At 43.3% G+C, this 26,395-nt stretch overlaps 1 protein-coding gene and 1 long non-coding RNA gene across 2 annotated transcripts; both read left to right on the forward strand.

Moving 5' to 3' along the window:
* The first annotated feature begins 140 nt into the window (after nucleotides 1–140).
* LOC123487991 lies at nucleotides 141–8,202 on the forward strand. Its single transcript, XR_006659928.1, has 2 exons — nucleotides 141–387; nucleotides 8,158–8,202. It is a non-coding gene; the product is annotated as an uncharacterized LOC123487991 (long non-coding RNA).
* Nucleotides 8,203–9,637: 1,435 nt separating this feature from the next.
* Nucleotides 9,638–25,796, forward strand: LOC121550758 (protein FRG1). Its single transcript, XM_041863120.2, is given in 11 exon segments — nucleotides 9,638–9,791; nucleotides 10,009–10,076; nucleotides 10,183–10,305; nucleotides 22,285–22,296; nucleotides 22,299–22,341; nucleotides 22,621–22,671; nucleotides 22,673–22,733; nucleotides 23,052–23,156; nucleotides 23,382–23,473; nucleotides 25,001–25,111; nucleotides 25,550–25,796. Coding segments are annotated over 11 exon segments (762 nt in total). The 5' UTR covers nucleotides 9,638–9,732; the 3' UTR covers nucleotides 25,587–25,796.
* The last annotated feature ends 599 nt before the right edge of the window (nucleotides 25,797–26,395 follow it).

Genomic DNA, 26,395 nt, shown 5'->3' on the forward strand with positions numbered 1-26,395 from the left:
CACTTGGCCTTATGAGAATTACTACTCGGTTTTTTCCTATCGCCAACATCCGACCTTTTCACGTGGAACCTATCAAGTGGTTACCTCTGTTTCCTCCCTGCGGCGTCGCGCGGGACACTCGTCCCCCAGAGAGTGAAAAGTCTCTCATCCTCCCTAGTCTCCGAGTGAGCGTTGAGAAAAAGACAGGCGGGGAAAAGGAGGGGGGAGAGAGAAACAAAGCGGGAAAAGGTTGTCTGTTACCTCCTACAAGGTGCTGAGAGGAAATTTCACGGCTGTTTATCCATTTGCTGAACTCCCATCTTCCATAACCTGTGGCAAATTGCCAAAAGCCCCAGAAATGACTAGAGACTGTAGTCAATTTCCCGAAGTTGATCCCCATGAAGTCAGGTAATACCGCAGTCCAGCACACCATGAGAGAAGTACTCTCGCTCCAAAACACTAGCCCCTAGACTGATTCTTACTTATTTTATCGTCTGAACCCCTTTTTCTTCCCAAGTTAATCATTTTTTAAACTTGAGAGTATACAGCGCAGCACATCTTCAGTTTCCCCATAATTAGCTGGTCTCCATCTTTTATTTGCGAGCTCTCTTCTATCTTGAAACAGAATTGGAAATGCAGGGCCCACAGACATAACTGCTCGCCAAGTGCCAGCTTTGTTTGAGCTGTGTGAAGCTTGAATTAAATATTTTTCTTGACAACTCAACCAAATGTAAATAAAAAATAGACCTTTAATTGACGTCTGCGCCCAGTGGGCTATCTCTGCCCAAATTCTGTCCATGTAAAGCGGATTCTTAATTATTAAGCAGGTGAGGAGTTTTTGTATTGATACCTGAGGCTTATGTGATCTAATGGAAATTTCGTAATGCTTAAGTTGTTACGAGTGTACTGATATAAGTGTGATGCATGTGACATCCCAGCAATTTTGAGAAAAAACACTTTATATCAGAGTTGTCCCTTTTGAAATCCGAGATGGTCTATGCATATTCATGAGGCTAGCATCTCACTCACCATTGAATACAGGCGGTTGACATCAACACCCATTTTTTTTCACCTTTATTTAACCAGGTAAGCCAATTGAGAACAAGTTATCATTTACAACTGCGACCTGGCCAAGATAAAGCAAAGCAGTGCGATAAAAACAACAACACAGAGTTACATATGGGGTAAACAAAACAAAGTAAAAAATACAACAGAAAATATACACTGCTCAAAAAAATTAAGGGAACACTTAAACAACACATCCTAGATCTGAATGAATGAAATAATCTTATTAAATACTTTTTTCTTTACATAGCTGAATGTGCTGACAACAAAATCACACAAAAATTATCAATGGAAATCAAATTTATCAACCCATGGAGGTCTGGATTTGGAGTCACCCTCAAAATTAAAGTGGAAAACCACACTACAGGCTGATCCAACTTTGATGTAATGTCCTTAAAACAAGTCAAAATGAGGCTCAGTAGTGTGTGTGGCCTCCACGTGCCTGTATGACCTCCCTACAACGCCTGGGCATGCTCCTGATGAGGTGGCGGATGGTCTCCTGAGGAATCTCCTCCCAGACCTGGACTAAAGCATCCGCCAACTCCTGGACAGTCTGTGGCTTAACGTGGCGTTGGTGGATGGAGCGAGACATGATGTCCCAGATGTGCTCAATTGGATTCAGGTCTGGGGGAACGGGCGGGCCAGTCCATAGCATCAATGCCTTCCTCTTGCAGGAACTGCTGACACACTCCAGCCACATGAGGTCTAGCATTGTCTTGCATTAGGAGGAACCCAGGGCCAACCGCACCAGCATATGGTCTCACAAGGGGTCTGAGGATCTCATTTCGGTACCTAATGGCAGTCAGGCTACCTCAGGCGAGCACATGGAGGGCTGTGCGGTTCCCCAAAGAAATGCCACCCCACACCATGACTGACCCACCGCCAAACCGGTCATGCTGGAGGATGTTGCAGGCAGCAGAACGTTCTCCACGGCGTCTCCAGACTCTGTCACGTCTGTCACGTGCTCAGTGTGAACCTGCTTTCATCTGTGAAGAGCACAGGGCGCCAGTGGCGAATTTGCCAATCTTGGTGTTCTCTGGCAAATGCCAAACGTCCTGCACGGTGTTGGGCTGTAAGCACAACCCCCACCTTTGGACGTCGGGCCCTCATGGAGTCTGTTTCTGACCGTTTCAGCAGACACATGCACATTTGTGGCCTGCTTTAGGTCATTTTGCAGGGCTCTGGCAGTGCTCCTCCTGCTCCTCCTTGCACAAAGGCGGAGGTAGCAGTCCTGCTGCTGGGTTGTTGCCCTCCTACGGCCTCCTCCACGTCTTCTGATGTACTGACCTGTCTCCTGGTAGCGCCTCCATGCTCTGGACACTACGCTGACAGACACAGCAAACCTTCTTGCCACAGCTCGCATTGATGTGCCATCCTGGATGAGCTGCACTACCTGAGCCACTTGTGTGGGTTGTAGACTCCGTCTCATGCTACCACTAGAGTGAAAGCACCGCCAGCATTCAAAAGTGACCAAAACATCAGCCAGGAAGCATAGGAACTGAGAAGTGGTCTGTGGTCACCACCTGCAAAGCAGTCCTTTATTGGGGGTGTCTTGCTAATTGCCTATAATTTCCACCTGTTGTCTATTCCATTTGCACAACAATATGTGAAATTTATTGTCAATCAGTGTTGCTTCCTAAGTGGACAGTTTGATTTCACAGAAGTGTGATTTACTTGGAGTTACATTGTGTTGTTTAAGTGTTCCCTTTATTTTTTTGAGCAGTGTATATACAGTGTGTGCGAATGTAGTAAGTTATGGAGGTAAGGCAATAAATAGGCCATAGTGCAAAATAGTTAAAATTTCGTATTAACACTGGAATGATAGATGTGCAAAAGATGATGTGCAAATAGAGATACTGGGGTGCAAATTAGCAAAATAAATAACAATATGGGGATGAGGTAGTTGGATGGGCTAATTACAGATGGGCTGTGTACAGGTGCAGTGATCGGTAAGCTGCTCTGACAACTGAAGCTTAAAGTTAGTGAGGGAGATAAGAGTCTCCAGCTTCAGAGATTTTTGCAGTTCGTTCCAGTCATTGGCAGCAGAGAACTGGAAGGAATGGCGGCCAAAGGAGGTGTTGGCTTTGGGGATGACCAGTGAGATATACCTGCTGGAGCGCAGACTACGAGTGGGTGTTGCTATGGTGACCAGTGAGCTAAGATAAGATGGGGATTTGCCTAGCAGTGATTTATAGATGACCTGGAGCCAGTGGGTTTGGTGACGAATATGTAGTGAGGGCCAGCCAACAAGAGCGTACATGTCACAATGGTGGGTAGTATATGGGGCTTTGGTGACAAAACAGATGGCACTGTGATAGACTACATCCAATTTGCTGAGTAGAGTGTTGGAGGCTATTTTGTAAATGACATCGCCGAAGTCAAGGATCGGTAGGATAGTCAGTTTTACGAGGACATGTTTGGCAGCATGAGTGAAGGAGGCTTTGTAGGCGAAATAGGAAGCCGATTCTAGATCTAACATTTAATTGGAGATGCTTAATGTCAGTCTGGAAGGAGAGTTTACAGTCTAACCAGACACCTAGGTATTTGTAATTGTCCACATACTCTAGGTCAGACCCGCTGAGAGTAGTGATTCTAGTCGGGTGGGCGGGTGCAAGCAGCGTTCGGTTGAAGAGCATGCATTTAGTTTTACTAGTGTTTAAGAGCAGTTGGAGGCTACGGAAGGAGTGTATTCAAATAATTATTCAAATAACGAGATGTATCCACCAATCCAAAGAGAGGAATAGGCTGGAGCTTTGTGGCTAACGAATCCCATTGTTAGGGCGGAGACATAAGTATCTTGTCATTATATCCATATCTCTGGTACTGACATGATAATAGAGACGTTTGTGCAGGCAGCATGTCCTGTCCTGAATGTCTTCTCTTGACTTTGCCATTTCAGGAAATGCATATATAACCTTAATTTAACCAGGAAGTCCCTATGAGATCAGAAGGCTTCTTTTCCAAGGGATACGTGACATAGAAAAATAAAGTACAGTCTAAACCCAACCCCAAGCCCTGAGCCCTTCACTACTTGTGTAGAGCTGACAGAATTGGAGGGATATGACATAAATTCTGCCTAAACTATCAGAGTATAAGGTGGAGCTACTAACATATTGTGTGAATACTCACACAGTTTTTTCAGATCTACAGAAAGTGCCTTTCATTTAGAGGCTAAGGGTTGTTTTTGGACTGGGCCATGTATCCATAGTTTGGGTCCCCGACCGCTCCTATATGGTTACTCAATAATCAGGCCAGAGGTTACACCCCTCTCAAATGACAAAAAAATACCCCCCATCCAGTCAGGAGATGACATCACTATGTCATTTTTAACTCCGTGGGCCCCTTGGGACCACATCTTAAGAATCCGTTACTCGAGCTCTCTCCGTCTCTACCATCTCTCCAATGTCACCCACATCAAAGAGCACTCCAGGAGTTGGTACATCTGCGCCGCCGTCGTAATCCCTGAGGAGCAGCCGTCAGCGGGGCCCGGTGACATTGACAAAGTGAGCGGGGCCCATAGGGGAGCGTAACTGCGCGCCGTCACTTAACAGAGTCAGGGACACCTGCTCGGGCGCTGTCAGTAACTTCACCCCGAATCACCCGAGTCCTCGCAGGAAGGGTTTGAGTGACTGGAGAGAGAGGAGGGAGGTGGTTGCGGGAGAGAGTAGACGGCACTTATGTTTGCAAGGCGGGGTGAACAGGAGTTGAGGGACTGTAATGCTAATGGTTTTGGGGGAAAGGAATGGAGGGAGAGAAGGAGGGGGACAAGGAGGGAGAGAGAGAGAATGAGGGAGAAAGGGAGAGAGAGCGAGGGAAGAGAGTGTTGCATGTCAGTTCCTATCAATTGAGACGTCTTGTACTGTCTGCCGTTATCTGCCATGGGAACAATCATTCCTCCAGAGGCTTTTTACTGAATAGCTGTTATTTAGGAATACCTCTGGTCAATCTCATCATTTTACAAAAGGGATTGCTTTCCTGGGCGTTTAACTACTGGATGTTCTTACTGTCTGCATAGCCATCATCATAGGGTTCATAGTTTACTGTGGTGTGTGATTGTGTACAGTGCCTTGCAAAAGTATTCATCCCTCTTGGCGTTTTTCCTATTTTGTTGCATTACAACCTGTAATTTAAATGGATTTTTATTTGGATTTCATGTAATGGACATACACAAAATAGTCCAATTGGTGAAGTGAAATAAAAAAAATACCACGAAGATCAAGGAGCTCTCCAAACAGGTCAGGGACAAAGTTGTGGAGAAGTACAGATCAGGGTTGGGTTATACAAAAATATCAGAAACTTTAAACATCCCACAGAGCACCATTAAATCCATTGTAAAAAAAAAATTGAAAGAATATGGCACCACAACAAACCTGCCAAGAGAGGGCCGCCCACCAAAACTCACGGACCAGGCAAGGAGGGCATTAATCAGAGAGGCAACAAAGAGACCAAAGATAACCCTGAAGGAGCTGCAAAGCTCCACAGCGGAGATTGGAGTATCTGTCCATAGGACCACTTTAAGCCATACACTCCACAGAGCTGGGCTTTACGGAAGAGTGGCCAGAAAAAAGCCATTGCTTAAATAAAAAAATAAGCAAACACGTTTGGTTATAGTTTTTCATCGGCAGGGACTGGGAAACTGGTCAGAATTGAAGGAATGATGGATGGCGCTAAATACAGGGAAATTCTTGAGGGAAACCTGTTTGTCTTCCAGAGATTTGAGACTGGGAAGGAGGTTCACCTTCCAGCAGGACAATGACCCTAAGCATACTGCTAAAGCAACACTCAAGTGGTTTAAGGGGAAACATTTAAATGTCTTGGAATGGCCTAGTCAAAGCCCAGACCTCAATCCAATTGAGAATCTGTGGTATGACTTAAAGATTGCTGTACACCAGCGGAACCCATCCAACTTGAAGGAGCAGTTTTGCCTTGAAGAATGGGCAAAAATCCCAGTGGCTAGATGTGCCAAGCTTATAGAGACATACCCTAAGAGACTTGCAGCAGTTATTGCTGCAAAAGGTGGCTCTACAAAGTATTGACTTTGGGAGGGTGAATTGTTATGCACGCTCAAGTTTTCTGTTTGTTTCACAAAAAAAAATATTTTGCATCTTCAAAGTGGTAGGCATGTTGTGTAAATCAAATGATACAAACCCCCCAAAAAACAATTTTAATTTCAGGTTGTAAGGCAACAAAATAGGAAAAATGCCAAGGGGGTGAATACTTTATAAGCCACTGTATAAGTGTGTGTGCTCTTGCGGTTGCATGCACTTTGATATTAACTTTTAATGGTTTGTCATAGTTTACTGTCACAATCCCTTCACGTTTAGAAGACAAACTAAAATGCCAGACAATTAAATGCCACTAACAACTCTCTTCTCTCTGAAACACTATTTCCTAAACTAATTCTCTGTTATCCTTGTTTTGGGTCTTGGCCTCACAAAGGATGATGAAGTTTCCTTCACAGCTGAAAGGCAGCTAATGGGGCAGGAAGACTTGTTAGATCAAATGCATTTAAAGACATGAAAAAGAGACAAAAGACAGAAAGGGAACATCACAGAGCTCAATTACCAAGAGACAGAATCTGAGTCCAAAATGGCACCCTATTCCCTTTGTAATGCACTACTTTTGACCCTAAAGGGATAGGCCCTGGTCAAAAGTAGTGCACTACAAAGGGAATAACGTACCATTTGGGACACATCCAATCTGAACATCCACAGAGAGCACCTTCAATTGTGTGTTTGCTTGGAACCGGTTTAATAGTTGTGTCAAAAACAGTCAAATCTAAGCTGCAGTTACTTTTCTTCCCATCCAGCGACATCTTTAAATGTAAATGTATCTTTAGTTTGGTAGAGCGCTCTGCTAATTTGAGGCTTGATTCTTGATTTTCATTTGATTCACACTCGCAAATTAGTCTAAATGTCAAAAATTATTTATGAAAACAAGACTAACGTTCATGTTTGCAAATTGATTTGGTATTACTCGCTCCACCGACTCAAACTCATTGCAAACATTTTCAAAAGCAGCAATGTTTATAATCGATTTTTGTTATCACTGCAATATATATGAAGTCTGGCATCCAGAGAACTTTCACTACAATCTTCCCATTTGAGAAATGTTACTGGGCTGTGATGCAATCAAATTGCCTAATTTCCTTCCAAACTATAGGTAAGTGTAAATGTGTGAGGCAATTCCACCATATTGCGTGCACCTGGCATGTCCTTGCAGATCACTAGTCACTGGTTAGGAGTATGATGGCTATAGTAGCCTATATGGTAGAGTAGTTTGTGAAACAAAAAATTTGATTTTTCTTAAATCCCTATCCAGGATAGCCAGAAGAAGACTGCCCAACCCTTGGAGCCTGGTTCCTCTCTAGGTTTCTTATAGCTTCCTGCCTTCTAGGGAGTTTTCCTAGCCACTGTGCTTCTGCCTCTGCATTGCTTGCTCTTTGGGGTTTTAGGCTGGGTATTTTGTAAAGCACTTTGACAACTGCTGATGTAAAAAGGGCTTTATATAAAAACATTTGATTGATTGATCGTAAGTTGTAATATCAACTAACAAGGAGCCAATACAACTCCCTAAAATTACCATTTATCATCACTGAAAGCCTTTAATTGACTTCACTGATCCCACATCATCTGAGTCTCTCCTCTTTGTCTGTGGGACTTTTCAGCTCCGAGAAACACCGCTGCCTGGTAGCGCTTTGCTTTACCACAAAGGGCAGGTCGCACAAGCTTCTGTCTCATTAATTTTACTTCCTGACACTGTCATCCAATGATTTATTACCTCCCGTCACAGGCTTCCTGATTGGGCTATTCTTCCTTAATGGGGAGTCATTAGTATAAACATTCATTTGAGCGCACCCCTCTCTCGGAGGTCGATACCTGCTATGGCTCACAGGTTGATTGTTTCAATGAAGACTCTAGGAGGAATTGATGCAGGATTGTGACACAACGCCATGTACCTTCTAGCAGTCGGTGGAGTCAGTGTATAACTTTTCTGGCACATGTTTAGCAGCACACATATGCGTGTTCGTTGAAGTGGAAGGAATTAGTGTTTGTTTGTGTGTGTGTGTGTGTGTGTGTGCGTGCATTGATCTGTGTTCATGCTTTCTTTCAGCCCCTCCAGGAGTCTTGGTGAATGAAAAAACAGAGCCAACATCTGGGTAGTAATTTACAGTAATTTGCTGGTCAGGGACAGCAGACACACAGTCTGTTGAGAGAAAAGCCAAACTCCAGTACCCCTCTGAGCCAGGAGATCTCCCTCACACTCACACTGCCAGCCTTGGCCTGGACTTAAGTATGCTCCTCGACTACGGCATGCGTGTGTGTGTGTGTGTGAGTTGGAGTGATATTGTGAGTGTCTGCATGTGCAAGTTTAAGTGCATGTGTGTGTCAAATCAAATTGTATTGGTCACATACACGTGTTTAGCAGATGTTATTGCGAGTGTAGCGAAATGCTTGTGTTTCTGGCTCCGACAGTGCAGTAATATCTAACAAGTAATATCTAACAATTTCACAACATATACCCAATACACACAAATCTAAGGAATGGAATTAAGAATAGATAAATAAATATATGGACGAGCAATGTCAGAGAGGCATAGACTGATACAGTAGAATAGGATAAAATACAGTATATACATATGAGATGAGTAATACAAGATATGTAAATATTATTAAAGTGACTAGTGTTCCATTTATTAAAGTGGCCAGTGGCCAGCTTCTAATGTGCTATTAATTACTATTTAACAGTCTGATGGCCTTGAGATAAAAGCTGTTTTTCAGTCTCTCTGTCCCATCTTTGATGCACCTGTACTGACCTCGCCTTCTGGATGATAGCATGGTGAACAGGGAGTACAGGAAAAGGCTGAGCACGCACTCTTGTGGGGACCCTGTGTTGAGGATCAGCGAAGTGGAGGTGTTGTTTCCTACCTTCACCACCTGGGGACGGCTCGTCAGGAAGTCCAGGACACAGTTGCACAGGGCAGGGTTCAGACCCAGGGCCTCGAGGTTAATGATGAGCTTGGAGGGTACTATGGTGTTGAATGCTGAGCTATAGTCAAGAGCATTCTTACATAGGCATTCCTCTTGTCCAGATGGGATAGGGCAGTGTGATGGCGATTGCATCACACTGTTTGTGTGTGTGATTTTCCCTGTCACATTTAGTCGATTGAAAAGCATGAGCTATTGCACACCCAAACAAGTTAGTAAAGGTGCTGACTAACATATATATATAAGCTCCCTGTAATTTATTGGGTAAACCACCAACGTTTAAGCATCACTGTGCCTGCTTCAGGGTAATGTCATGAATGCTTGAACCAGGTTATGTAGACAAACAGTGCAATTAGTGCAACCAATGACCATAGTAACCCAGAAGAAACGTTGGTGGTTTACTCTACCCAATAAATTACCGGGAGCTTATATATAGAGTGTGCAACTCTCTGTCACACTTAGTAACACATAATTAGTAACACATCAACTTTTAAATTGCACCAAAAAAAAAACTGCTAAACAAACAATGCAGAATTCCGAATGCGAACACATACAATATAATATATTCTCCAAACAATAGATGTCGCTCGTTTGATAACTGATATTCGTTTTTACCTTTACGGCCACCGTACTTGCATGTTGTTTTCGTTTGTGTACGTTGTTAGCTTGGTAGCTAGCTAGTTTACCATAATCTGAAGATATGGCTGAATATTCAAAAGTGAAAACAACAAAACTTGTTTTGAAAGGACTAAACAAGGGGTGAGTTTATTCCTCAACATCGAATTCAATATGTGTTTGTGTAGAAGATGGCGAATCAAGCTGGCTAATAATGCTATCTACCTAGCTATCATTAATCGACTGACCAGGCATTAACAGTTAGCTACTGGCTAATGTTAGCTAGCTAACTGTTTGCTATTTTCCTTTTCTCCCATTTCTAATTTGACCTGGCTAATATTGATCCACAATTGTCTTGTAGAAAGAAGAAGAAGCACAAGGATAAGAAGAGAAAAAGAGACGATGCAGAAGATAAACCGGATATTGTTGGTATGTTTGCTGGTAAATCTTGGCAGCTAGCTAGCTAACTAATTGAAAATGGTTCTTATGATATTCCACAAAGTACTAAAAAATCATTTTTCTTTCTGCTTTCTAGGTGGATGGTGGTGTATCAGTGGCTTTGGGGAGATTTCAGGAACGGTTGCAATAGAGATGCAGACTAATTCCTACATCCATGCCCTGGATACTGGTCTGTTCACAGTTGGCGCACCACATCAAGGTAAGAAAAGTGAGAGAGAGTATCTTTAGCTAAATGTACCCAATATTTCCTTTATAGTGCACTACATCTCATCAGAGCCACGTAGAGCTCTGGTCAAACGTAGTGCACAATAATATAGGGAGTAGGGTGTCATGTGTTTAGTCATTAATGCATGATGATGATGATGATGATGATGCAGATGCACACAATTTGCTGTACAAAGGGGAGAGATGAGAACCCTGCCATACTAGGTTGTTATGCTACTTGATTGGACAGGGGGAAGTGTTTCGTAAGGCATTTTGTCTTTTGTTACATGACTGAGACGATAAGGTCAAATTTTTAAGTGTCGGTGATGTGTGTGGGGCGTGATCATAAAATGTCATGCTTGAGTAAGTGGTGTATGGGAGCGTTGTACTGCCTCAACCCAGAGGCTTTTGTGGTACAGTCCGTTAGGCGTTCACCTCTGCACTGTATGAGCTAGGGTTCGATCCCTGTTACAGCTCTCACTCTTCTGCTCCACCTGTTACCAGGGAGCAGAGGCAGGGGGCAGGGAGGGAGGTTGAACCTAGTGGAACTTTTGATTTGTTTAGATACAGATTACTGTTTGAGACTGTTATGAGGCACAAGCAGTGGAAGATATTGCTAACCACGGGTATCAAACAGGGGACGTCTGCACAATTCAAGACCTAAGGGTAAATTCATTTGAATTCAATCACTTTTTGACAGCACCCCTTTTGATTTGAACTAAACCTTTCTATACATATTTGCCCATTGTAGAAGTGCTCAGAAAGTTGCTTTTTGTAATAGTTTGACAACACTGTTTGTAAGCTTTTAAATGATATCAAACTCAACCGTTTATCTTTTCCAGTGATGAAGACATGGATGTCTCATGGTATGGTGGGGTGTGCAAAATGGTTCAACTTTGAGCACCTTTATCTCCTGAATGTTTTGGCCAAAAAATCACATTCTGACAAATGTTTCCATAGGCAAACATGTATGGAAAGTTTTGTTTAAATCAAAAGGGATGCTGTCAAAAAGTGATTGAATTCAAATGGATTTACCCCTAACACAAATATTTGGGGCAGGGTTACTCATCACAAGACATGAGTACTGAGTAGCTTTAGTTTGATCCACTAATTTGAAGGGATGTCCACATAATTTTGTATATATGACATTTCATTTCATGATGGAAAACTGACTTGTTAAAAAAGATCTACTTTGAAAACATGTAAGAGCTAGAGTTATTATACAGTCTGACAGAAGGTAGTTGCGTTTTATTTATTTATAATACAGGCCGTAATACAGGACAGTTATGTATGTTTCTCAGGAACCTGGTGGTGCAGTCACCTCCCTTATTAGAGGGAGCAGGTCATGCAGTGGGTGTTCAAGAGTGTGCAGGTCCTTTGCCAGGTGCACTGCAGCCTGCTCTGCAGTGACTGGAGCTGTGGTTGGACTGCGCCACCTCTGGAGATAATACTCAGGGCCCTCCTCTGCACCCTGTCCAGTTGGGCCTGCTGCTTTTTATTGCATCCAACTAACAGCACTCCACCGTATTCCAGACCAGGCCTCACCAGGGTAGTATATAGACTGTGACCAGATCTTCAATGGGTAGGCCAGTTCTGGTGAGTACAGTCAAAGTGTAGGCGATTTGAGGCCTTCCTCACAGACTGTGTGTCACCACTGAGGTTAGTCTAGATGAAAACCAAGGTACTTGATTGTTGTTACCACTGGTACTTCCTGTCCTCCTAGTATGAGTGGTGCAGGTTGTGGAGGGTCTCTCGAAAGGCATATCTGGATTTCCACAGACCCATTCAGGAGCATGTTATTGGATGAGGCCCACTCATCCAGCTGCTTTGCCTCCAAGCCCATGGAAGTGTCCTCCTGGATGCTGGTTAGTGGTATATGGCTCGGGACAGCCCCACATCATCAGCATACCCAGTGTCACTGAAGACAACTTTTCGGGTGGACATGTGAAGGAGAAAAGGATATGGTGAGACCACGCCCTCTTGTGGCACCCTCTGACCAGGGGCTGAATGTGCCATTCATCATCACCCTCTCCCTTCCTCCAGTGGTGTAGCTGTGGAGCCAGGCTAGTAACCACGGACACAGTTAAATGTCAGCCAGATTTTGCAGGAGCTTTGGGAGGGTAGTTTGGCAAGCTACCGCCAAAAAACTTCTTAAATCCCCTCATCTCTGTAGCATCTACAGCTCAGCGTTCAACACCATAGTGCCCTCTAAGCTCATCACTAAGCTAAGGACCCTGGGACTAAACACCTCCCTCTGCAACTGGATCCTGGGACTTCCTGACAGGCCGCCCCCAGGTGGTAAGGGTAGGTAACAACACATCCGCCACGCTGATCCTCAACACGGGGGCCCCTCAGGGGTGCGTGCTCAGTCCCCTCCTGTACTCGCTGTTCACTCATGACCGCATGGCCAGGCACGACTCCAACACCATCATTAAGTTTGCCGATGACACAACAGTGGTAGGCCTGATCACCGACAACAACGTGAAAGCCTATAGGGAGGAGGTCAGAGACCTGGCCGTGTGGTGCCAGGACAACAACCTCTCCTCGACGTGATCAAGACAAAGGAGATGATTGTGGACTACAGGAAAAAGAAGAGGACCGAGCACGCCCCCCATTCTCATCGACGGGGCTGTAGTGGAGCAGGTTGAGAGCTTCAAGTTCCTTGGTGTCCACATCACCAACAAACTAACATGGTCCAAGCACACCAAGACAGTCGTGAAGAGGGCACGACAAAACCTATTCCCCTTAAGGAGATTGAAAAGATTTGGTATGGGTCCTCAGATCCTCAAAATGTTCTACAGCTGCACCATCGAGAGCATCCTGACTGGTTGCATCACTGCCTGGTATGGCAACTGCTCAGCCTCCGACCGCAAGGCACTACAGAGGGTAGTGCGTACGGCCCAGTACATCACTGGGACCAAGCTTCCTGCCATCCAGGACCTCTATACCGCATGGCAAGCGGTACCGGAGCGCCAAGTCTATGTCCAAGAGGCTTCTAAACATCTTCTACCCCCAAGCCATAAGACTCCTGAACATCTAATCACATGGCTACCCAGACTATTTGCATTGCCCCCCCCCCCCCTTTTAACGTTGCTGCTATTCTCTGTTTATTATCTATGCATAGTCACTTTAATAACTCTACCTACATGTGCATATTACCTCAATTACCTCAACTAACCGGTGCCTGCACATTGACTCGGTACGGTACCCCCTTTATATAGCCTCGCTATAGTTTTTTTGCTATTTGTTTTGGTATTCTTTCTTTTTTATTTTATTTATTTCACCTTTATTTAACCAGGTAAGCCAGTTGAGAACAAGTTCTCATTTACAACTGCGACCTGGCCAAGATAAAGCAAAGCAATGCGATAAAAACAACAAACACAGAGTTACATATGGAATAAACAAAACGTACAGTCAATAACACAATAGAAAATCTATATACAGTGTGTGCAAATGTAGTAAGTTATGGAGGTAAGGCAATAAATAGGCCATAGTGCAAAATAATTCACCCCGCTCCTCCGCACACTCCACTGGCTTCCAGTTGAAGCCCGCATCTGCTACAAGACCATGGTGCTTGCCTACGGAGCTGTGAGGGGAACGGCACCTCCGTACCTTCAGGCTCTGATCAGTCCCTACACCCAAACGAGGGCATTGCGTTCATCCACCTCTGGCCTGCTGGCCCCACTACCTCTGCGGAAGCACAGTTCCCGCTCAGCCCAGTCAAAACTGTTCGCTGCTCTGGCACCCCAATGGTGGAACAAGCTCCCTCACGACGCCAGGACAGCGGAGTCACTCACCACCTTCCGGAGACACTTGAAACCCCACCTCTTTAAGGAATACCTGGGATAGGATAAAAGTAATCCTTCTACCCTCCCCCTACCCCACCCCCCCCCAACAAAAAAAAGAAAGAAAAAAAAGAAGATATATATTGTAAAGTGGTTGTCCCACTGGCTATCATAAGGTGAATGCACCAATTTGTAAGTCGCTCTGGATAATAGCGTCTGCTAAATAACGTAAATGTAATTACAATTTAGTATTAACACTGGAGTGATAGATGTGCAAATAGAGATACTGGGGTGCAAATGAGCAAAATAAATAACAATGTAAATAACAATATGGGGATGAGGTAGTTGGGTGGGCTAATTACAGATGGGCTGTGTACAGGTGCAGTGATCGGTAAGCTGCTCTGACAACTGATGCTTAAAGATAGTGAGGGGAGATAAGTGTCTCCAGCTTTAGAAATTTTTGCAGTTCGTTCCAGTCATTTGCAGCAGAGAACTGGAAGAAATGGCGGCCAAAGGAGGTGTTGGCTTTGGGGAATGACCAGTGAGATATACCTGCTGGAATGCATACTACGGTGGGTGTTGCTATGGTGACCAATGAGCTAAGATAAGGCGGGGATTTGCCTAGAAGAGATTTATAGATGACCTGTAGCCAGTGGGTTTGGCGACGAATATGTAGTGAGGGCCAGCCAACGAGAGCGTACGGGTCACAATGGTGGGTAGTATATGGGGCTTTGTTTTAAAATTGCATTGTTGGTTATGGGCTTGTAAGTAAGCGTTTCACTGTAAGGTCTACACCTGTTGTATTCGGGCGCATGTGTCAAATAAAATTTTATTTGATCCCTAGCAGTTCAGCTGCTGAAATCGACTGTGATTCAAGTGACTTGCACCAATGTTACCAATCAGAATCTCTAACTTGGCTGTTCTGCACAACTCAAAACAGGTTGGCCCACTAAACTAAAGGCATCTTCATGTCTCAGGAAAAACTCATGTGAGCTTAGTTTCAATGGGAACTTGATTTGCTTATAATCATCATACATTATGGTTATTGTAAGGTTTGGTTTCGCAACTGGTAGCTTGAGCACACATTGTTTTTGTTTGTGAACTTAAACTGCTTAAGTCAAGGCGGTGTGGTGTCTTGTTCAACCGTTTTAGATGGTAACTTCACTCAGGTTGTTAGAATGAGTCACTCTAAAATGACTAAGTCCTTAAAAGATTTCACTTTGTTAAGCCTTGCATTTCAAACTGAAATAAAAGTAATTTTTGAAATGCAAACCAGCCCAGCATGTTGCTTGCATTTACTTAAATTGTCTGCGTCAGTTTCTGTAATCTGGCATTATAGGCATAGCAAATGGAGCTGGTAATTGTCAGGAATGAATGAATCCCAGAAGAGAATGGAAGAAAATCTCCCCATGGAGCCCAGTTTTCTCATGTTCCATTCTATTCCAATACGAAGAGAGGAAACCAAAGAGCCGTAATGGACGTCGCGTTCCATTAGCGTGGCTAGCCTGGCAAAGCGGCAGGCAATTTTTAGTGTCATTCATTTGTGGAGAATGGGGGGGGGGTAGAATTCACTAATTGTTTCCTCCAACTTCAATTTCTTGCTTTTTCGATGACCGCTGCATTCGATGGCTGCCTGTGTGCAGTACCAAAGCGTTTTGAAATCAAAACCAATTTTGTCCTAAACGGTATAAGATTTAGTGGCGTTTCGTTCTAAATCAATTTGAAGTCACACTCTGAGAGAGTGGACACGGAAAATAAAAGGGAGAACTGAACTACTATGTTGTTTCAGAAGCTATTAGGACACTCATTTCTGCACAGTTTGCCGGGTAATGGTTTAGAGAGGAAGCTGGAATTGCTCCTCCACACACACACACACCAGGCATTAATCTATCTCTTTGTCCTCTCAAGCACGTTATTGGATATCATCAATATGAATCCGGTGCTAGCTACGATTTATGGTGCCCATCCACTTGTGGAGGCAGGAGGACAATGAAATAATTTACCTGGAGGAAATGTATTGCACAGCTCTGTGATGGGTTAGAATTCAACAAGGTAACAGGCAAAGAGTCTCTCTCTCTCGTCTCATGGTTTATGGATATCAAGATCCACATGAGTATCATTGACCTAATGTCATTGTGATTCCTTGCATCTTAAATGGATAGTTTTGCAGCACAACATTTAAATTGGTCACACGTTTTCATACCACCAAGTGGCATTGTGTCTAGGGTCCACAATAGATAGCATCTGTTGCGAGTATCCGGACCCACTGATTAGGCTAAGGTGAAAACGGTAGTCCACAATCCAAAATGAACGGGAAGGATCGGCACCAACCATTTAATTTCGATAGTATGTTTACCATTCCAAGTTGCCGTGCATGAAAAGTTAGAGGAGGGACATTGCCAACGTGCTGGAATCACATCTTTGAATCCAGGCTCACAGACGACATGCTTCGTCTCCCCATCGTTAGCCCCACTGACTAACAGGCCAGAGCCCCATTACAACAGCCCCTGAGCCTCAGGCAAAAGGCCTCGACTTGGGGGTGGAGCACCTAGCCTAACTAACCAAGCTATACTAAATGGGAGTTTCCAGGCAAAGATTCTCTGCCCTAAGGCGAGACATGTTTGAGAAATGTTCAATAAAACCCATCCACCCTCCATAGACAGAAACGCAGACCTGGGATTCAGCGCACGGTTTTCTATTGAAGAGGGAGAAAGAGTGAACGGCCAGGAGATAAAAACATGAACCATTCCTATTCCCTTGGTGAGGCTCTGACTCGGGAGGCAGGCTCATTTAAATGAGATGAAAGAGCAATGGAGTTTCAGGGAGAGAGAGAGAGAGAAATTATGTTTCTGCACTTTTATGGGATTTTCAGTAAGAAGGAAACCCGTCTAGAATAGTTTAGCCCTCTCAATCTGAGAAAAGCCCTCAAGGTGATTAGTCACTGGATGCAGGAGAAGTTGTGAATGCCCTCTGTGTAAACTCAAGGGTCACGGAGATATAGGCATGCTTTAGGGGATGGAATATGATTAGACTATAACCTGTCTCTGATTATTGTGGTCTGAGAAACATAGAGGTATGTGAGCCTAGGGATATTATTCGCTATCCCAATGTCCAATGATTGCACACAGAGGTGTGGTTTCCCAATTTACATTTGCATCAATCTGTCCTTAAAATTGACATACTTTCCCCCCTCCTTAACTTTCCCTAACGTTGTGAGAACCTGTGACGGTCACATCCTTACGGAGTGTGTTTCTCGGTATGATTAACTAGCTTCCTTTCATCAATGGCCACCGATCTGGCAGGACATGATAGGTCAAAGCAGTAGGGTAGAACTCCATCCACAACTCCATCTATCACTGATGAGAAAGAAAAGGGCATAAAGCTGTAGTGGGCAGTAATATTTGATATGTAATAGTAATATGTGAATATTCAGTATATTATACAGTATATACATAAAATGTGACTAAGCAATTAGTCTATTAAAATGTTTATCTGACTCCATAAAGATAATTAATATATACAAGCAAGCATTAGGCAATATTCCAAGCATATAGATCCTAAGGTGAACTTACAGGACAGTGCATGAACAAAGAGAGGCTTACTAGGCCAAAGGCCTAGAAGTCTAGGAAATGAGAAATGATCATACAACCTTCCTCCATGGACTGGATACAGGATAAGAGGGAGATAACAAAGGCTTTTAATTCAATTTCTAACATCTGAAGGGTTAACCCAGGGGTGTCAAACTCATTTTAGCTCAGGGGCCACATGGAGGAAAATCTATTCCCAAGTGGGCCGGACCGGTAAAATCATGGTATATATAACTTAAAAACAACAACTTCAGATTGTTTTCTTTGTTTTAATACTATCAACATAAAACATAAAGCTGGAGCCTGAGGACAGTGTGTCCAAAATAGTACAAGCACAACATCACTATTAATCATAAAACACCTCAAGTTTATTTGAAAATTCTAAAGAAAAAGAACACACAAACACACAATGCCTCAGTGATTCACAGAACTGTTTCACAGATCACAGAACTATATCAGGGTGTCATTTCTCAGGCAGAAATGTAGATACAAATAATGAAATCCTGTTCCCCAAACAAGTGCAAGAAACAGAGTCAAGAATAGGTTAAATATACAAATAAAATCAATTAAAAACAATAGCACATCAACATAAAAACATATAAACATAAAGCTGGAGCCTGAGGACAGTGTGTCTAAAAGCACAACATCACTATTAATCATAAAACACCTCAAGCTATTTGAAATTCTGAGGACAAACAACACACAAACACACAATGCCTCAGTGATTCACAGAAGTATATCACAGATCACAGAACTATATCAGGGTGTCTCATGCAGCACTTTAAGTGGGGTTGCATAGTTTATTTGACTCTGATACCTGGCATCTTTAGCTTTCACCAGCGCATCAATATCAGGCGTCACATCCTGAGTGGCAGCCAACTTCAGGATGTGATTCAAGTGCTTGTGCGTGAGCCTTGAGCGCAGCTTTGTTTTATTTATGCTCATTACAGAACTTGCTCACAAAGATATGTGGTTCCAAACATGCACAACAGTTTTGCAGCGAGGGCTGTCAAGTTGGGGGTAACCTGGCAAGAGATTCTGATAAAATGTGCCCAAGCCAGCTGCGGCAAATTTGCCCTTCAAATCCGAGTCACACTGCAAGTATATTATTTCAAGTTGGATGCTGACGGGCAGATCAGAGGGATTCACGGTTAATGGCGAACAAAAAACGTTGAAGTCTTTCTCAAGTTCAACAAAAATCTGAAAGCGTTGCTCAAACTCCCTTAACAGTCCCGTTATTTTATCTTTGAACCGCTTCATGTCTGCCACATGTTGGGTCGCGCACACATTTTTCAGACAGGGGAAGTGAGCTGCATCACCACCGGCGAGTTGCGTCTCCCACAATGACAGCTTCAACTTGAAAGAACGTATGCTGTCATAATACTGCGTGGCAACTTTGTTGCACCCTTGCAGCTGTTTGTTCAAGTTATTCAGGTGCTCTGTAACATCCACCATAAATGCAAGGTCCTGCATCCATTCTGCGGAATGAAATTCTAACACTGGTTTGCCCTTTTCTTCCATGAACTGTTCAATTTCTTCTCGTAAATCAAAGAAACGCCTCAGCACAGCACCTCGGCTTAACCATCTTACCTCAGTGTGGTATGGCAGGCCATAGATGTGGTCTTTCTCTCTGAGAAGGCTGTCAAACTGACGTTGATTCAGGCTTCTGGATCGGATGAAATTAACAGTTTGGATAATATTATAATAATAATAATAATATAATTATAATATAATAATATAATAATAAAAATAATAACCACCTTCATGACGTTATCCATCTTTAATGACTTGCAACACAAAGCCTCCTGGTGCAAAATACAGTGAAAAGTCCAAAAATCACGTCCTCCATTTGCAGATTGCACTTTCTCTCTGAACTGTGTCACAACGCCTGCTTTTTTTTTCCCGATCATTGAGGGCGCACCATCTGTAGCCAGGCTGACAGCGCGGGACCAGTCCACTCCGACCCTGTCCACGCGCTGACGAGTGCAGTGAAAATATCAGCTGCTGTCGTTGTATCTGTCATCGGCACCAACTCCACGAACTCCTCGGTGACGGTCAATGTGTCATCAACTCTGCGGATGAAAATGGCCAGTTGTGCAACATCTGTAATGTCCGTGCTTTCATCAATTGCAACCGAAAAACGCAATAAATTACTTTACTTTTGCTTCAACTGGCTGTCCAAATCCACTGAAAGATCGGAAATCCTGTCTACAACTGTGTTTATTGTCAGGCTGATATTTGCAAAGCCTGGTGCTTTTCAGGGCACACAATCTCCGCTGCCTTCATCATGCATGTTTTTACAAATTCACCCCTCACTAAATGGTTTTGAAGCCACTGCGATTTCATTAGCAATGAGGTAGCTAGCTTTCACTGCAGCGTCACTGATGTCTCGGCTGTGAGTAAACACAGACTGCTGTTTCTTCAGACCCGCCAACAGTTAATTCACCTTCTCTCTTCTCCGCTGTCCTTGAAAGTTGTCATATTTGTCGGCATGAAGACTCACATAGTGGCGACTGAAGGTTATATTCTTTCAGCACTGCAACATGCTGTGAACACACCAAACATACAGCTTTCCCATTCAATTCCGTGAATAAATAGAAGGATGACAATTTTTCTTGGAACACTGCACTCTGCGTCCACTTTTCTCTTTTTTGACAGAGACATATTGGGGCAATGAGGGTGCCAAAGCACATAATGTTAAAAGTAGAAGCCGTAATAAATATCGCGGGCAAAACAAAGTAGCTCATCCGGACTGGCTGCACTTGCTTGACCTATTTGCTCTGCCCCGGTATAAACAGTTTGCTTGCTTAACACAATTGCTATTGCGCCATCCAGTGGACACAATTGGAACAGCAGTTTCTTTTATTGAAATTGCAGCTAATTTTTATACTTTACAAAATCATCTCGCGGGCGGATTAAACCTGTTTGCGGGCCTGATCCGCCCGCGGGCGGACGTTTGACACCCCTGGGTTAACCTTTCAACCCACCAAAACCAACCACCATTGACCAATCAAATGATCCCGAGTGGCGCAGTGGTCTAAGGCACTGCATCGCAGTACTAGCTGTGCCACTAGAGATCCTGGTTCGAGTCCAGGCTCTGTCACAGCCGGCCACGACCGGGAGACCCATGGGCGGCGCACAATTGGTCCAGCGTCGTCCAAGGTAGGGGAGGGTTTGGCCGGCAGGGATGTGGGTTTGTTTCCCACGGGGGGCCAGTTGAAAAAAACGAAAAAAACATGTATGCACTCACTAACTGTAAGTCGCTCTGGATAAGAGCGTCTGCTAAATAACTAAAAATGTAAATGTAAGTTGACAGTAACCTAAACACTCCCAGGCCCAATCTCCACACAATGTCACAGCATCTAAAGGCTTGTGTGGGGGATGAGACCAATGTAAATCAGACAGAATTTCTAAGAGGACCATAAAACCTTTTGCATATAGTAATTCAGAGTTCACCCTATACAGAGACAAGTAACCACAGAGATCATACATACATATAGTTAGCATCAGAGTTATCCTCAGTGAACAAGTTTCAGATAGATACCAAACATGGATACTATAGCATTATTCTATCAGTCCTCTGCATACTGTTACAGAGATACATTTTGTCCCCTTAGAGGGGGAAGGGCTGACTAGTCCTTGGGCATTGTCCTTTTGTTCCTGGACCATTTGCCATGCAGCTCCAGGTGACAGAACGCATAAATTAGGGCCGAGCCTGCGAAGCCAGAGAAGAGTTTTGGAACTCAGGATAAGGATTGCCTGTCATTTTACAGCTGTCAGGGTGGATATAATCTCTTGTGGACGGACTACGATGACTAACGGGCGACAGTAGTCCCGGTGCTTTGGTTTTCTGTCGCTGGTTATTTGGCAGTATCAGGATTGGGTGCTTAAATTGGGGCAGGGATTTCAAGCAATGATTTCAAGTGGAAATTTTTTTGAAAAGGTGGAGCCTTTAGCTGAGAGTTTCCGTTTAAGGGAGTGGAAACTTCTCTAGTTTTATAATATCCGTTCTCATACATCTCACCCCAGAACCTAATCGAGCATCTGATGCAATTATGCAAGATTTGAGGTCTGGGTTTCCGAGATTAGGGTGGGTGTAGGTGATCAATAGCACACAGCAGCAACATCGCGTAGCCCAAGGTTGTGTGTTGTTAATGACCATGAAGCATTAGTAAAACATGAAGGCTCTACGTCAGTCGTCTCAAGGGTAGACCCGCTGCTAGAGGAAATTATGCAAATGGTCTGTTTTCAGAATGACACATTGTTTTGTATGTTAATACATCTGAGATCAAATGCATTGTATTGGCACCACTGTGACAGATTCATTTTCTTCTTCAAGATCACGAACATGGCGAGAGAATGTGAGAAATGCTAATCGTACACAATGTTTCAACACTGAATGTTAAGTCGGCAGAGCCAAGTTCCCAAATTTTTGAAGTGATAATAAAGTGACATCTTTTTTAATCCTCATTAATCCAAAACGAAGGCTCCTCTCGGATAAAAATAAGGAAGAACATTTTTTTTTGAAAATGCTCTGATTAGAAAATCAATCAGTGATTCGTGACTCTAAAAAGGGAAATGTTATCTTTTTATATTTTGCAGACGATGAAGGGCCAGACCCCCGGAGCAGTTCACTGCCATCAAGCTGTCAGACTCTAGGTGTGTATGAAAGGAGTAAATATCACCTATGCACATTTTATGTTGACTTCCTCTCTACAAATCTGAATGGGAAGTGTCCCTGGTGAGTTATAATAGACTTCGGAAGAACAATTACAGTCTCTGCAGGTTTACAATTTTATAAATACAAATTGGATTTAAATTAGAACATTGTTGTTCAAATGGTCTTTATCTTTAAATAGTCTTTGGAAAAGTTTTTAGAGACTCAAATCAACCTGCCAGTATCCAGGAATGAATTTTGTTCTCCTGTGTTTTCCCCAGGGTAGCTCTGAAGTCTGGCTATGGGAAGTATCTAGGGATCACCTCGGAGGGTCGTGGTGGGGCGTTCCGACGCCATCGGCTCCCGGGAACAGTGGGAGCCTGTTTTCCAGGACGTGAGTGAAGCAACTGTCAATAAAAAAAAACTTCAAAGTCAATGCATACAAAAACTGTGACATAATGCCATATCATATAGAACTTGTTGCATAGTAACCCTAGATATAGATAGGCCTTGTTTTCCTCACAGCTTGTTGCTTTGTTGATGCGTATTGGAGAGAAAGCTTGACGCTCTCTGCATATAATTGAGCTTTTACCTCGCGAATGGAGTATCAGCATGAGGTGAAACTCATCTGTCAACTAATCTCTTCATTTCATTTCTGTTTGTTTTCCATTTTTTTAAACTAATTTCTAACTTTCTCTTTCCGCTGTTCCAGGGCAAAATGGCTCTCATGGCAGCAAATAGCTGTTTCATCTCCTACAGTGAAAGTGGGGACATTGAGGCTAAGAGCAAGTTGGCGGGGGACGACGAGATGGTTAAGGTGATGTATATATTTCACAAGGTCGTTCCATAATCCCCCCCCCATCTATACTATAGAAATGACATCCCCATGGGGGAGTCTGAAGTTGGTGACGGAAAGAAAAAACAAAATGTCTCTGAACATTAGGGTGGCAGGATATTGCTATTCAACTTGCAACTGTTTTGTGTTTTCCCCTCTCTCTCTCTCGCCCTCTCTCCTTCTGTCTCTCTCTATGATGATGAACAGATCCGGTCATGCGCGGAGAGGGAGGTCAAGCGGAACGACGACATTGCAGACGAGGACAGGGGCAACGTGAAGAACTGCGAGCTCAACTACGTGTATGTACTGTCTGTCTACCTACGTCACACTCACAGTGGCTGCAACATTTGCAGCGGTAATCATACAAGGTGGGGATTCCATGCCCTCTAGTCTAGAGAGGTTGTAACCCTTGTTGTATGGCTCATCTTGTCCAAATGAACATAAGAAATGGTAAAGGAAAATTCCACCCTAAAACTATCTTTAGTATTTGTTTCATTAGTCCATTGTTGATATAGTCCCAAAATGTTTTGCATGTCAGCAATCAAGTTTTAAGATCAGAAATACAGCCAGTATGATTCATTTTGCATCACTGGCTGCATATCTGTATTTTGAAAGTTATATATCTTAAACGTGATTGTTTTTTTGGGACTATATCAACAATGGACTAATGAAACAAATACCAAAAGATAGTTTTGGGGTGGAATTTTCCTTTAAACTTCACCTACCAGTTCTCACAGTGGGGGGGTGAAGCATTTTATGTAGAAAAGACAGCAAGGAAGGTGGAGGGGTTGAACACTGACCTTCTGTAGACAGACAGTGATTTCCCTCCGTTTTCACCCGACAACCTTCCGCTCTGGTGAGATTTTGACAACTAAATCACAGGCCCTGATGCGTGAGGAGCAGGTGCCACCTCATCAATCCCGCTCCCTTAAAAGGCCGATTGATGGGCCAACGCTCGAGGGATGGAAACGGGAATGAGAACGGAACGCGCTGCCGCTTTTACGGCCTGCGCGGCCCATTAAGTTCTGAGGGCTAGCGTGAACAAGGCTGTCATTGTGTTCCATTTCTCCTCTTCCACCCTCAACTTCGTGTTCAATTTTTTTATCTTCCCCTGTTCTCGCCATAGTTTTTATTGTAGAGGGAGGAAAACACAGGGGAAATGGACTCATCATGTTGACATGAAGATAATGGCTGCCCTTGAGCCCGTCATCGTGATGTAGTGCTTAGCATCCCCGAGCGTGTTGCATGAACAGAGCGCTGCCCGTGAATCATAAACCACTGTAACCACTGCTAGAGGGACTAAATGTCGTTAAAGCGCCTGGTAAAAACCAATGCGTTTGTTTGCGGCCCCATTGCACTCTGTATGTATCTACTATCAGGATTGTTTACTTCAATGGAAATGGCACGGTACTAACGAGTGTAAGTCGCTCTATACACGTTTGCATTCACATTTGTCATTGATAATGTAGTCAGGTTTATGCCCCAGAGAGTGCAATATTATTTATATTCCGGACTCTGACATTGCTCGTTCTAATATTTCGTAATTCCTTTATTTTTATTTTGGGGATTTGTGTGTATTGTTAGGTATGACTGCACTGTTGGAGCTAGGAACATAAGCATTTCACTACACCCGCGATAGCATATGCAAAATATGTGTACGCGACCAATAAAATTGATTAGATTTTTGTTCAGTGTCGTTATTCTTTGTGTTTGATAGTGGTGTGTGACTGGTCCTTCCATGTCTTATCATGAGGCTTTGTATGATGACTGTTTGTTTGTTTGTGTGTGTAATAAGTCTCACTGAACACAGATTTCTGATATTACAGAAAGAAGTTCCAGAGTTTCCAGGACAGGCGGCTGAGGCTGAACGAGGAGGACAGCACCACACTGAAGATGGCCCGGAAAGACGGGAAGTTCCACGAAGAGCTGTTAGACAGGTGGGGGAAAAACATCTCATAAAGAGGCAAATCCTAAACTTCTACTTAAGTCTAATTTTCATTCAGTCTCCCATTGACATCAATGCATGACTAAGTGAAATTTTGATTTCAGTGGAGGTAGCTTCCCCAAAGGAAACAACCACACACAAACTGGTTTTAATAATCAACAAATCCAAACACCCTTTCCAATAAATCACTCTGGAACTGGTCCAAATGACTGTTGACATGACTCCTACTGATGGCCATTTAATAGCAGGAGTCGGTCAGATAATTGGTCAAACTGCCAACACACTCGAAACCTATTTGCACAAACCTGTTTCAATTAAACATGTTGCGACAAGCTGACTTGTCACGTGATAGCTATTTACATTGTCTGGTGGATAGTGGTGATGTAAGGACTGAAAATAACCACTCATGCCTTTTTTGGTTTGTCCACAGGAGAGCCAAGATGAAAGCAGACCGATACTGCAAGTGAAGATACAAGAGTTAATGGATTGTCCACTCGTCTTTGAATTTCTTATGTTAAAATCAAAAAGGCTTTCCTTTTTATTCGTTTGGTTGTTTGACTGGCATTGATGAATCTGTTTGATTGTTTGACTGGCATTGATGAATATGTTTGACTGGCATTGATGAATTTGTTTTGATGTAACTTTTTATCATGAATAAATTGTATTTGTTTAAGAGAGAGTAAATTGTGGGATTATTGTGTAATTTCAATCCCTAAACCCCTTCCCTAGCTGGCTGCTCAGAAGACGGAGTAGCTTGTTTCACTGGGTTTCCCTAGGCGTCATCTCTCAGATAATAAACTGGATTGTATTCGAGAGATTACCCAGTGACCCATTTTCCTGTAAATCATTGCCAACATGCCTACTACCACTATCTTTGTTTTGCCCTAAAAAACTGCAGATCAGTAGATCTGTCAGATGTTGGGACAGTCGATTGATGTTTGTTTATTAGGAAATACTGTAGGGAAGAGTGGGGTAAGTTGAGCCATTTTTTGCTTTCAGCATCACTCTGTCAAGAGAAATATAGTATTAATTCTAACAAAGATATCTACATATATTTCAGGATGTTGTGTATCCCTGGAAATAATCAGAATTCATGTAAACATTACAGTTTTGAAAACATAGCTTGTCCAGAAAAAGTGGTGTCTTGTGGTCTGGTTCCTGGGCTGGTAGAGACCGTTGTGAAAAGGTAGGGGGGTTTCGATCGGACTCACCTATGACAGAAAAATGAGCAATACAAATCAAAAATCGGTAGGGATTTATTATTTATTGACAAAAC

This window comes from Coregonus clupeaformis, unplaced genomic scaffold (genome assembly GCF_020615455.1).
Source record: "Coregonus clupeaformis isolate EN_2021a unplaced genomic scaffold, ASM2061545v1 scaf1964, whole genome shotgun sequence".
In the NCBI taxonomy this organism is placed as follows: Eukaryota; Metazoa; Chordata; class Actinopteri; order Salmoniformes; family Salmonidae; genus Coregonus; species Coregonus clupeaformis.